The 14,292-nt window shown below is 34.3% G+C and overlaps 1 protein-coding gene across 1 annotated transcript; it reads left to right on the forward strand.

Annotated features, from left to right (window-relative positions):
- Nucleotides 1-7,871: 7,871 nt before the first annotated feature.
- Nucleotides 7,872-10,891, forward strand: LOC114411631 (protein DETOXIFICATION 14-like). Its single transcript, XM_028375258.1, has 6 exons — nt 7,872-8,220; nt 8,785-9,329; nt 9,421-9,507; nt 9,775-9,831; nt 9,907-10,351; nt 10,575-10,891. The coding sequence occupies exons 1-6, from the start codon at nt 7,954-7,956 to the stop codon at nt 10,632-10,634; spliced, it is 1,461 nt and encodes a 486-aa protein (XP_028231059.1). The 5' UTR covers nt 7,872-7,953; the 3' UTR covers nt 10,635-10,891.
- Nucleotides 10,892-14,292: the final 3,401 nt, after the last annotated feature.

The raw sequence follows: 14,292 nt of genomic DNA on the forward strand, positions 1-14,292 counted from the left end.
TGGTGGAATGTTTACCTAATTGATTTTAAACTAAATTGTTTTAGATTTAAATACTTTTATTTTTTTTAACTAAATTGCAAAATAAAGAAAGGTTGCATCCTATGCAAATGATGTAGGAAAAAAAAATCTTAATATGCACCTAATTACTAATTAGAGAGAAAGGTATATATGAATGGTAAAAGTAATGTAATATTACAAGAAGAAAGAAATTAAAAAAATGAGAAGTTTTGATAAAATCTACTACTTGATTAAACTAAGAAAAATAATTGCATGGAAAAAATTATAAAGAACTTAGAGAAGAGACATAATGAAAATTTCAACATTCAATTTAGGTTTACTCTAGTCTCTCATATAAGAGATGATATACTAGGGTTGGGAATTACAAAATAAAAGCCCAAATATAAAAAGGTCTAGTAGACAATAAAAGACATAAAAAAATAGCTAACAACTACTTGAGCCCAACATAATGCTTTAGCCATACTAATGGTTGTTTTTTTCTAATAGGATTAATGTGGCCCATTTATGGTCAAAAATCAATACCGCCATCTCCAAAAGCAACTTTGTCCTCAAAGTGGGAAGGTGTGGGGTCCACAAAGAAAGGCCAATGAGAAGCAAAGGCACAAATTGGTGAAGTGGAAAGGGAAGGAATGGTCTCGACCCTTGATAGGGGGAAGATTGGACAATGGGAGTTGAACTTGGGGAAAGGGTTGTGTTTGGTGTTGAGTAATTAATGAAGGGTTAGGCGGGGAAGAGGAAAAGTCCTCGAGAAGATAGGTTGATAGTGACCGTTAGGGAATCTCAACGTAACTCTCTTGGTGGGTGCCAACTAAGTTCAAATCAGAGGGTGGAGAATTGGGGTGGGATTAGGAAATGTGATGATCAAGACAGTGGGGAATAAAACATGGAAAAGGTTACGTCAGAGGGGTAACTTGAGTTAAGGGATGGGGAGTCTAACTTCCCAACCCATTCACTTTTGAGTTTAAGTTATTAGAAATGGGGAGAGACTTCGAAGTAAACAGAGTTAGGTCCAAGGGGGGTTCACGTCTGAGTTCTCACCAGAAGCTAGAGAACCAGAGCCATGGGTCAAAGAGCGGACCAACTGAGAAGGAAGAGGGTGTAGAGTATATGGTGGAGGAATGTCACGAAAGGGTCGTAGGAGAGAAACATGAAACATTGGGTGAACACAAAATGTTTTTAGGAGCTAGAGCTCATAAGCCGAAGCGCTTAATCATCAAAGAACACAAAAGGGACCGAAAAAATAGTGAGCAAGTTTTTTAGAAGGGCGATGTGAAATAGTGTGTTGGCGATAGTTATGGAGCTTCAACCAGACCTAGTTGTATATAGAATAGGTACAGTCCATGCGATGTTTATTTGTTTGACCCACTATGTTCCTACGGACGAAGAACTAGGAATGTAATCAAGGAATTTCATGGGAGGTTAACCATACAAAGCTTGAAACAGAGTCATTTGGATGGCAGAGCGAAAGGTTGTGTTCTACCAAAACTCTGTCATATGCAGGAACTTGTACCACTGTCGAGGACGATCTCCAGCAAAAACAATGAAGGTAAAACTGCAAACTTTTGTTAAGAACCTTTATTTCACCATCTGTTTTCGGGTGATATGTCATACTATACTTTAATGTGGTCCCATTTTAATTTGAACAATTCCTTCCACAATGTGCTTAGGAAGAGTAGATCCTTGTAAAAAATAATGGACTTTGGCAAGCCATGCAAACGACATATTTCCACTTAAAAATGAGTTGCAATGGCTAGAGTAATGAACTTGGTGGGCAATGCCAAAAAAATTAGCATATTTGGTGAAACCTGTCAACAATCACCCAAATGACACTATGGTCAAATCAACTCAGCAAGCGAGTAATAAAATCCATACTCAACTCCTTCCATATTGATAGAGATTGTAATAACCCCTGTTTCTTTATTGGGAGGCACTTGCTCTTTAGTAGATCGAGTAGCCTTGGTAAAGTTTTTGGTGTCATGAGATAACCTGGGCCAGTGAAAGGAAGTAGCTAGGCAATCTAGAGTGGGCTTAAGATTAGAGTGACCAGCAAGGGGAGTATAATGGAACTTTGTGAGGAAGGTGGTCCTTAAATCAACATAGTTAGGTATAAACAACTTGTCCTTAAAATATAAAAACCCATTGTTGAATCTGAAAAACTCTTTCATGGTCTCCTTTGTAGCACATTTTTTAACCCATTCTTTTCCATCTATGTGCTTTGCATAGTAATGTTGTAATGTGGTGAGGATTTTTGGCACTAGAAAGGAAATGGACACAAAAATGGGTGTGTCAGTAGTAAACTTGTGGGAGAGAGCATCAACAACAACATTCATTTTCTCAGGTCTATAAAAAATTTCAAGCTGAAATCTATGTAACTTACAAATCCACTTCTATTGTTTCAGTGTTTGAATGGTTTGGGAAAGTAAAGTGTTTAAGCTTTTCTGATCAGTATATATATGAAAGTGTCTTCCCAACAAATATTGATGCCATTTTTTTACAGATTCAGAAATGGCATACATCTCCTAAATGTAGACAAAGAAATCTAAAAGGTGGGGACCCATTTTTTTTACTAAAGAAAGCAAAGGGGTGCCCTTTCTAAGATAAAACCACTCCAACGACCATTGTAGAAGCATCTGTTTCTAAGACAAAGAGCTCGAAAAAATTTGGCAGAACAAGGATTGGGAGTGAAGTCATTTGTTTTTTTAATGTTGTAAAGGCATGTGTTGCCTCTATACTCCAAGAAAAATTAGTGGAACCTAAAATATCGGTGAGAGGAGCAACGAGAGTGATATAGTGACATACAAACTTTCTATAAAAATCAAATAAGCCGAAAAAACCGTGTAACACCGTGAAAGAACGTGACTTCGACCAATCTAGAATAGCTTGAACTTTCTCTGAATTATGGGCCACTCCACAAGAAGAAATCATGTGGCCCAAATAATGCACAGTAGATACAACAAAAACGCACTTAGGTAACTTAGCAACATATTAATGATTAGAAAGTATTTGAAAATTTACATGCAAGTGTTCTAAGTGACTAGAAAAATCAGGAATATAAATTAAAATGTCATCAAAGAAAACAATAGCAAACTAATGCAGGTAAGATCGTAATAAATCATTCATGCTCGACTGAAAGGCAGAGGGCGCAGTAGTTAAGCCAAAAGGCATCACAAGGAATTCATAATGTCCATTAACTATGCAAAAAGCAATTTTGTGAGTGTCTTGAGGTACAACTCTAATTTGATGGTAACCCGAGCATAAATCAATCCTAGTAAAAACAATAGCAACACCTAACTTATCGAGTAGTTCATCAATGATAGGGATAAGAAATTGGTCTTTAACCGTAACAACATTAAGGGCTCTATAATCCACATAAAATGTCAAGAGCCATTTTTTTAACTAATAGAACTGGTGAAGAAAATGGATTGGTAGTGGGTTGAGTAATACCATCTTGGAGTATGTCATTGATGATTGTGGTTGTGGCCTCTTTTTGAGAATAAGGGTAACGATAAGGTTTGACATTGACAAGGGTAGTATTAGGTAAGAGAGGAATGTGATGATCATAGGGATGGGAATGTGGTAGTCCTTGTGGAGTGTTAAAAACATTGGATTAGGTTAATAAAAGTTGTTGTATTTCGTGAGGAAGGGAGTGTATTAGGGAATTTGGGCTATTTAAAGGTGGTTCAGGATTGGGTTTTGTGGGGGAAAGGTTGGTGGTTTGAAAGGAGAGTAGGTGAAGGGAAGCAATGTTATCATTGTGCAATAGATGGCAAAATTATTGATAGGTAGTAGGGAAGGGAAGTTTTGGAGGGTCTCCTTGAAGTATGAATGGAGTATTGTCAAGAGTAAAAGATATACTAGGTATAGAAAAATCTGTTGTGATAAGACCTAAGGTTTGCAACCATTCAATCCCTAACGCCACATCAACACCCTCAATGGGTAGAAAGTAGAAGGGAATAGATAAAATTGAAGCTTGTATATGAATTAAAACTTTAGGATAGAAACCTTGACATTGTATGTGTTCACCATTTCCAACCATAATCGAAAAAAGGAGGGGTGGGTAATGTTTCCAATTAAAGGTGTTAGGTAAGTCTAGGTTGGATAATATTGTAAGAGCTTCCAAAATCAATTAGAAGAATAACTAGTAATTGGCCAATAATCCCTTGAAATTGTAAGGTTTGATGGGAAGGTGAACCTATAAGAGCTTGGATGGATAGGTGGAAATGGTTAGAGTTTGTTGTTTAATAATTGGGTTAGGGGACTTTGATTCCTTGATAGGTGTTTTAAGCTCATCCTCAATTACCAAGAAGAGGAAACAATTTTGGTTGTTGCATTTATGGCCATAATTTTTTTTTTCAATAAGCCCAAAGCTTTTCGATCTTCGGCTTGAGTGGAGTTTACATATTTAATGGGAAGATTGGATGGATAAGTGTTTAGGGGTTTAGTTTGGGATGAAAGTTGAAGGATTAACAAGAGTTAAGGTTCAGTTGGCATTTAGGAAGGATCTAGTGGATTTAGGCTTTGAGTCTTTGATCTTAGCCTCAATTAATTTAGTTAAGCTAATTGCTTGGGAAATGGATGAAGGTTTCTGTATAGCTAATTAACATCTGATTTCATAGAGAAGTCCTGAAATAAAATAATTTAAAATGACATCTTGAGGCTGACCCACGATTTGATTGCATTTTGTTTTCAAAATTGGCTTGATAATCACCAATAGTTCCATATTGTCTCAACTTAAACAAAGTTGCATGATGATTTTCATTAGAAGATGACCCAAAACAGACCTTTAAGGCCCTCATAAAAGAGGCACAGTCAACAAATTGGGCATTATGATGCATCCATTTGAACTAGCTAAGTGAATCTCTCTTTATGTAGAATGAGGCCATATAAAATCGTTGGTCTAACAAAACCTGATAAAGAGAGAAAAATTGATTTGTCTGTAACAACCAATCTAGCGGTTTAGATCCATAAAAAACAACCAACTACATTTTTAGGGGGACAAACATATGATGTATTGTTTGAGGAGGGTGGGGAAAAAAAATAAAATTAAAGTTCGGAAAAATAAGGTTAGTGTTAGGATGTAATCAACGAGGGTGGATGAGGGAAAGGAAAAAATGATGAAAGGGGTTGGGTTGAGGCAAGGCTGAGATGATTAGGTGGGAATGACATCTGTAGTTAAACTTATGTCTGGGATATGGGGCATACCAAAAATAGGTTGGAAACCAAGGGTTTGAGGCATTCCCATGGTAGGGATAAACCCATAGTTTGTGGAATGCCTACTAAATAGGTAATAGGTTGGATGGTGTGTGGGATGACCATTGGATGAGATATAGGTTGGGTGTGTATAATAAGGTTGGTGGAAATGAGTATGCTAAGGGTGTTCGGTTGGGACGTAAGGATAGGGTTAGGGGATGAAGGCAAATTGGAAAATGGAATGGAAATAGAAGTAATCTTCTACTGAAGTGTGGACATGATGGACGTGAGAGTGTCATGCTTGGAATCCATGTTCTGTTCCAACACCTGTTGGCGAGCATCTTGAGTAGCCATTTAGGACTATATCATAGCCAACGTTTCCTGGACAAACTTGAATGGATCATCAACATCCTTACTTGAGCGGGGAGGCATTGAAAAAGGTAGATGGAAGCACCAATTTGGTAGAATATGCTACTGATTAAACTAAGAAAAATAATTGCAAGGGAAAAACCATAAAGATCTTAGAGAAAAGACATAATGGAAACGGCAACATTCAATTTTTGCTTACCCTAGTCTCTCACGTAAGAGATGATATACTAGGATTGGGAATTACAAAATACAAGCCCAAATATAAAAAGGTCTAATAGACAATGAAAGACATAGATAAAAAAAATAGTTTAACAACTACTTGAGTCAAACATAATGCTTCAGCCATACTAATGGCTGCTTCTTTCTAACAGGCCTAGTGTGACCGGTTTGCGGTCCAACATCAAGTTGTTTATGATCATTACGCTTTGATAAATTGTCTACAAGAATTTTTTTTATCATAAGCAACCCCTTGGAAGATACATCTATTCCCGAGGTTCCAAATACACCAAGAAATAACACACCATAACACATGTCATCTGTTAATATCTCTAATTGAACGCCCATAACACGGATGCTAGAGAAAATGGTCCTTTGGATTGCAAGCTAACATTGAAGGGTAATTCAACCAAGAAAACCATTGTTTCTATAAGGCATGAAAAGAAGAGCAAGAGAAGATACATTGTTCAATAGGCTCTAGAAGTTGATCACAGAACACGCACAAGACATCTTGCCCCCCGCAATATTCCTTATACGAAGTTTATTATCTCTAGTAGGAAGAATACCAACCGTGAGACTCCACACAAAAAAAATCGCTTTAGTTGGGATATTGATCTTCCAAAGGACATAAAAGAATTTATCTTCCATTCCTCCAACCATTAAACTGTGCAGAGCCCTATATGAAGAAACTAACTTAGTATACCCCATTAGAATTCTCAGTCCACTGCCACATATTAGTCTCTTCTTTTCTAAGAGTAATCACCCCCCTAAAACATTTCTAGCTACCGAGTTTGGGCTCTCTCCCACTCAAATCTCCCCCTTCTCCAAACCAAATCCACCTCCAATGACCATCCTCCTAAACACCCATATCTCACCTCCATTTAGCAAGTAAAGAATCATTAAAAATCTTAATATTCTTCACATCGATATCTCCCCTTCTCCTTAGGGCAACAAATTTTGTCCCACTTTAACAAAGTAATTTTCCTTCTACCTTCCTCACACCCCCGCAAAAAATCTATGTGCCTCTTTCTTATCAATTTTACAACACCCATAGGCATCTAAAAAAAGATAAGTAGAATAAAGGAAGAGATGACAATACAAAATTAATAAGGCACACTTTACTGGCAAAAGATAAAATCTTATTCTTCCACATTACCAATTTTCTGTCAATCTTCTTCATAATCGATCTCCAAGTCCCCATCTTCCTTGGGTTAGCCCCTACTGGTACCCCTAAATAAACAAATGGCAAAGACATCAACCTGTAAAATGTTAGTAAAAGAATCTAAGGTGTTTCCTTTTGACCCTACTCCCCCAAGGCACTCTTAAAGAAGTTTACCAAACCAACTTAAACCCTTTCAACATACCCTTTTTTTAGGACATTACTGAAAGATACTTCTCCAAAGAAAAGTGTGTTATCAACATATTGTAAAACATCAACCTTCACACCATTCTGTCCAACCGTGGAAGAAAAGTAAAAGAAAAGTTTTTGATGCACGTTATGGAACCATTACGGTATCTGCATTTGTCACGATTCGCTAATTCTCTTATCTTTTCCTAAGAGCCAAGAGGTATAGACTGAAGTAGTCGCTGCATTCTTATTATATGCATTATTCTTTCAGCTTCTGTTTCTATATTACATTATTGTATTACCATTAGTACCATCTCGCGCAATCTTGTGATACACCGCATCCGCATGGATCTTTAAGAAATATAAAATATTAAAATTATAAGGAAGTTTCATGATAAGATAAACAATTGAAATAACCGCTAAACAGTAAATCAATTAATGTGTGTGATTATTTCAGCTTAATAATTTTGGATTTGAGCATTAGATATATACAATTATATTAAATATTTGAAAAAAAATTATTGTTCAAAATAGTTGTACTGACTCGATTGTCTCTAACAAAAAGGCCATGTGATCTACATCACAAAAAAAGATAAATAATTGAAATAAATAAACAAGGAGGCTATAATGCATGTAGCAAGATTAGTTTATTTGCGCGTTTCCCAGTAGCGCAGCTGGGTTGACCACAAAATAATTGTTTGGTAAAAAGAGGTAGAAGTAGAAGAAAGAAGCACCACTTTCTCTTTCTCTTACTATATATTCCTCTCTTCACAACACACATTGTGGCATGAACATTGACCAGTGTTGACAATATGGAAAGCTCCAGAGAGTTGGCAGCACCACTGCTAGTGCTGAGAAAGAGTGGCGAGCAAGAGAATAATAATGGGGTGGAGAGTACATTTTGCCAAGAGTTCAAGAGGGTAAGCTCCATGGCGGCTCCAATGGTGGCTGTCACGGTGTCGCAGTACCTTCTACAAGTTGTGTCTTTGATGATGGTGGGACATCTTGGGATACTGGTCTCCTTCTCTGGAGTTGCTATTGCTACCTCTTTTGCTGAAGTCACCGGATTTAGTGTCCTTGTAAATATATACAACTCCTCCTTTTTCTCTCTTTTTCATTCTATATATGCTATTGCTACCCTTTCTTGTTTTTCTCAGTTTTCATTGAACTTTAAAAAGGTGCCATTTAGCTTTTGCTTGCATTCAACTATAGCATCTTTTAAACATATAAGCTTGTATTCTATTGGAAAGCTATTTTCTGATTCTTGGGCAGAGGGCTCTTGATCCAGTTAAGGTTATCATTTATGTTGATTCTTAATAAATTTACCAGTTAACTAATTAATAAGCCATATTTTGGGCTGGATTGGATTTTAATATAGAAAATAAATAGCATTCCATTGGTTATTTGTGTTTGATACAGTTCAGTTTGGTTGATAACCCTTCTTTTGAAACTGGATCTGTACAAACAGTTGAAAAGGTTGAGAACTTAAAAAATTGCCCTCATTCTACATAACAATATTTTGGCTAGTTTAGCCATTAATATTAGTCTTTGTGTGCATATATTTATTTATTATTAATTAATGCTACCCTACCCTGTTGAAATGCCAAAGTCAATCTGATTGACTGATGAGTACTGTGTTGCAGTTGGGAATGTCCGGTGCATTGGAAACTTTATGTGGGCAAACCTATGGTGCGGAGGAGTATAGGAAGTTTGGAAACTACATTTGGTGTGCGATTGTGACTCTGACATTGGTTTGTCTCCCGATATCTCTGGTGTGGATATTCACTGATAAAATACTCATGCTGTTTAGTCAAGACCCTGAAATTTCTCATGCAGCTCGTGAGTACTGCATATACCTTATTCCAGCTCTATTTGGCCATGCTGTTCTTCAAGCTCTCACTCGCTACTTCCAGACTCAGAGTATGATCTTTCCCATGGTTTTCAGCTCAATCACCGCACTGTGTTTGCATGTTCCTATTTGTTGGGGTCTGGTTTTTAAGTTGGGACTGAGACACATTGGAGCTGCATTAGCCATTGGAGTCTCGTATTGGTTGAATGTGGTTTGGCTTGCAATTTATATGATCTTCTCTCCGGCTTGTCAAAAGACCAAGATTGTCTTTTCTAGTAACGCTTTACTTAGCATTCCAGAGTTCTTGAAATTAGCTATCCCTTCCGGACTCATGTTTTGGTAAATTTGTTTGTTTCTTATATAACATTTTTAATTCTCCTAATTAATTAATTAATTACATTTTCACATTAATTTCTATGTATGTATATAGTTTTGAATGGTGGTCCTTTGAGGTGCTTACATTACTTGCGGGGATTTTGCCTAATCCTCAACTCGAAACCGCAGTTCTGTCAGTCTGGTGTGTGGATTAAATTTCTTTTCCATTATTATTACTCAAAGGCAAATGTTAACCTGTGCTCTAAAGGCATGAGTTAATAGTGCGCTAAGGATATTGGTTAAGAAATTAAAATAAAAATATTTTTATTGAGAGATGAAAAATTTCACTGTTCATGATCTTTTTCACACTCTTCATTTAGTTCTTTAACCAATGTCCCTAAGAATACCCTTGCTGAAATAACTCGTGATCTTCTAATTAACTTTTTGATCATTCATACGCTTCTTGCAGCCTTAACACAACCACATTGCACTACTTTATTCCTTATGCTGTTGGAGCCTCTGCAAGGTAAAAAAGGTTTGGTCCAAATTTGCCTTTTTTTGGGGCTTCCAACACACTTAATCTGATGATGGATGTTTGCAGCACTCGGGTTTCAAATGAACTGGGGGCAGGGAATCCAAAGACAGCAAAAGGTGCAGTTCGAGTGGTTGTGATTCTCGGGGTGGCAGAGGCAGTTATTGTGAGCAGTGTCTTCATTAGTTGCCGACATGTATTAGGATACGCGTACAGCAATGATAAGGAGGTAATCGATTACGTTGCAGAGATGGCTCCACTCTTGTGTGTGTCTGTTACTGCCGATAGTCTAATTGGAGCACTATCAGGGATTGCGAGAGGGGGAGGATTCCAGGAAATAGGGGCCTATGTGAACCTGGGAGCCTATTATCTTGTGGGAATTCCAATGGGTTTGTTATTGGGTTTTCATCTGCAACTAAGAGCCAAGGGCCTTTGGATGGGAACTCTATCAGGCTCTCTTACACAAGTCATTATTCTTGCTATTGTAACAGCACTAACGGATTGGCACAAAGAGGTTCGTTCGTTCCTTACCTTACATTACGTAACCTGTATAAATATCACAAATGCTAACCCGTGTTCTTAGAGTATTAGTTAAAGAACTAAAAATGAAAAATATTTATTATGTGGATCATCGGAGAGCCTAAAAAAATCATTGAAAACATAATATTCTTAAGACACTAGCTAGTTATTATTTGCCACAAATTCAATTAAATGACTGTATTTTGTGGTTGCTGCAGGCAACTAAAGCGAGGGAGAGAGTAGTTGAGAACTCAATTAAAGTTCACTATGAAGCTTAAGAAAACTGAAAAATAAATGATGTTTTGGTTTCTGCATGGACTGTCATCTGCGGTGGGGTGGAAAGATAGAGTCATATAGAGGATAGTGAGTGTGGCCCAGTTGTATCTGTTTTTTTGGTGAAGAGATTTAATTATGTTAACATACACAACTTGTTGGTGTGAATATGTGATGGGATTTTTGTACTGGATTTGTGCCTCTGGCGTCTGATAAATCAGATGCCACAAATTTAATGAATATGCTTCAGCCTTCAGTTACATGTTTCACTGGTTTTTTTATATTTTACGTTGTTAGCTTCCCCTCGCATGACGAAAGATATCCAAGTCCACATGAGCTGATCTCCTTCGATTTTTGTACAAGATCTGGTCCTTTATATTATCGGTTTACAAAAAATTTATCAAAATAATAAATAGTTTTTTTAATATAAATTGAAATTTAATGGTTAAAATTAATTATATATTATACCTATTAGATTTCAAAAAAATAAATAATATAAATAAATCAAATAATTCCTTTTTTTTATAAAATAAATAGAATAATTTTTGAAGTAACACAATTCCTCCTCATTAAAAAAATATATTGCTAACATTTTCCTTCTCACGTAAAAGAATCCTACAAGATGAGGGGTGTTGCAATTAATTTATTCCTTGCTAGCTGCCTCCTCTGGAGTCTGGATCCAATACATACTCAGTAAATGATTGAATTTCTTAATTATGCTAATAGAAATTCCCTTCTTTGATTATGAGTATGAAATTTTTTTTGTTAGAAGATACAAAATTTACTTCATTGATTTTGAGAACTTGTCTCGTGACTTTTTTTACTATGTGGATATTTCAATGATCTTAAGAAAAATAAAACACTAAAACATTGTGTGATATACACATCCAACTATTCATTTATTGTAATTTATTACGTAGCTTTTGGTATGATTTTAAAATATCCTTAACATTTTTAAGAAAGAGTGTTTCCCATAATGTTTTTCAGACAAGTTTTTTCACAAAATTATTTTCATGCGAGGTGAATTTAACTTTTCAAAATTAGAAAAACATTGAAGTTAGTTCACATTGTTTCAACTTGTACATAGTAAAAAAACATTTATCGAAAAAGTTAATTCATCTGTACTATTCTCACCAATGCTTGGAGATTGCATGAGTTGGACGGTGGTAAGATGCAGTGATGCCGTGATGGATTTAGAAATTTTAAATTGAGAGACAATATTCGTATGTGTAAATTTGAAGAAATTATATTTATATTTTGAATTATTTTATCATATTTAAAAAATTGGAGGATTAAATATTTCTATTTTAACGAGACTAAAATTCAAATTTTGAAATATAGAAAGATCAAAATTACATTAAAACCATAATACTATAGTAAATTGAATAAAAAAATATGAAAAACATTTTTTAGATTTATTAAAGCTAACATATTATTTAGTGTAACAAAACATATCCTTAAAAAAAATGAAACAAATTATTTAATGTAACAAAACATATCCTTAAAAAAATGAAACAAAACATATCATTTTTAATGAAAATTGTGTGTCTATTATTTTTATATAATATGTATTTATGTTTTCAAACACTCAAATATAAAGGAGTCCTATTTGTCTTAGGCTCATAAAATCTTAGGACCGCGTCTATCCTTTTGAAATAATGATTTTTGATTTTGAGACATGATTTTGATTATTTTTTTTACTAATTTGAGACATAATACTTGTCTAATTAGATTCGGTTACATGATAATTATAAAATTCAACTTATGTTTGAAATAAAAAGTCATAAACATAATAAAAATTATGTAAAAAATAGTCTCACTAGCAATAAAAAAAATATATGATATTGGAATTTTCAATTTTTCAATTGTTTATTAGATTCAATATACTCATGTGATTTTCATCATGTGTTTTTTTTTATATCAATTGGGTTTTATAATTTTCATATACATAACTTTAATACAACAAATTTGATATTTTGAATCAATTAAAAAAATTTAAATTTGTATCCCAAAATAAAAAGTTATCATTATCTCAAAATAATCATTTTAAATACATAAAAGAATTAATTAAACATTTATAAAAATACAAAGGATAAAAATGTATTTTAAGAATTTTTCGTTATCGAAAAATAATTAGATTCTTACAACAGATATTGGAATCTTAAACTGGAGCAGCCCCCAAGTGGTGTGTTTCCTAGGATTGGTTGTCCTGGTGTGATGGTTGTTGGCATGCGCCAGAAAGATGCACATCAGCACATGTTCGTTCGTGACGAGGCGCGCTGTAAACGTCGTATTCTTTTACTTTTGAAGTGCCTAAAACTTTATCTGCTTCAAATCTGCAATGTATTTACATTAATAAACGCAGCACGTGCATCATTCTGCTGGATCACATAAAATTTTCACACGGAATTGATGAATGCCGCTATGTATGAATGGTTGGAAGTTGACTGTTGACAGAAGCAATAAAAAGAAAGTAATGGAGAAGATCCTAACCCATTTTCTGAAAACTCTTTTGTACATATGCTAATCAAATCATGTACCGTGCAAGTCACGGTCTAACATACCAGTTGAATAATATATGCACCGTCAACATTTGCGAAGCGTGGAGTCAATGGAAACTATTATTATAAATGCAAAGGGTTTGAATCACGTATCATTTGTTGCCACTTTAAAACGAGTATGAGAATAGAGAGGCGTTCTTCTTTTTAGTTCTTACACATAGGATGTACAATAACTAACAAGTCCCTGCAAAAATTCAGTCCTATAATTATCAAGGACGACAAAGCTAATATCATTAGTGAAATTATGTTTGTAAGACGTAAAAGATACTAGTATAAATATCATTAGTAAGATGTACGTATCATCTCTGTAGAAAAAAAATTAAAAAAAGTTTGATATCTCCCATATCCGAGGAGTACAAACTTAAAGCAAGAGTTAATCTTGAGATTATTGTATAGTTTAATTGAAAAAAGAAAAAATGAATGTTGTGCGGAAAAGTTAAAAAGAAAATTAGCATTTCTGTTATATATTACAAAAGATAAATATTTTTTTTTATAAAATTAAAATTTATAATATTTTTTAAAAAAATATGTAGATTATACTACAATTAAAATTCAGAATAAATAAATATTTTTAAATATATGAAATATATTGTGGATTTATAATGAACCATTTAAATTATAGTGTAAGGTTATTTTTAATCACTGACACATTTAAAAAAAATAAAATTCAATTTAAAGATAGAGATAAAAAAGGGATAAATTGAAAGGGGTAAACATTTAAAAATATAAATTATGCATATAAATATAAAAGAATGGTAGTTTGATATGATTTTGGGCTACTTGTGTGAGTAATATGTAAAACGTACATTCAAAACAGAAAAGAGAGAGAATATTTATAACGTTCAATTGAGAGAGTAGGGAGGAGAGAAATTTTCACTCCCAAAATTGTATATTTTAACTTATAATATTAGTAGATTTTTATTGTTCTCCCTTATTTATTTATTTGTTAATGTAGTTGCCTTCTTACAGGATAAATTTCATTTTAAAATAAATGGCCACATTATCTCCTTATATGAAATTATAATCATAAGCAAATAAAACTATAAAAGAGAATAGTATATTTAAAGTTCACATTCATCTCTTGTTAAAGTTCAATATGAGT

The sequence above is a fragment of the Glycine soja genome, chromosome 5 (assembly GCF_004193775.1).
Source record: "Glycine soja cultivar W05 chromosome 5, ASM419377v2, whole genome shotgun sequence".
Classification (NCBI taxonomy): domain Eukaryota; kingdom Viridiplantae; phylum Streptophyta; class Magnoliopsida; order Fabales; family Fabaceae; genus Glycine; species Glycine soja.

What these genes read in the sequence shown, in the direction of transcription:
- LOC114411631 (XM_028375258.1), top strand. Translation starts at nt 7,954, where the DNA reads ATGGAAAGCTCCAGAGAGTTGGCAGCACCACTGCTAGTGCTGAGAAAG. An exon ending in CCTTCCGGACTCATGTTTTG is followed by an intron (nt 9,330 to 9,420) that starts GTAAATTTGTTT and finishes GTATGTATATAG; the next exon opens with TTTTGAATGGTGGTCCTTTG. An exon ending in GCTGTTGGAGCCTCTGCAAG is followed by an intron (nt 9,832 to 9,906) that starts GTAAAAAAGGTT and finishes GGATGTTTGCAG; the next exon opens with CACTCGGGTTTCAAATGAAC.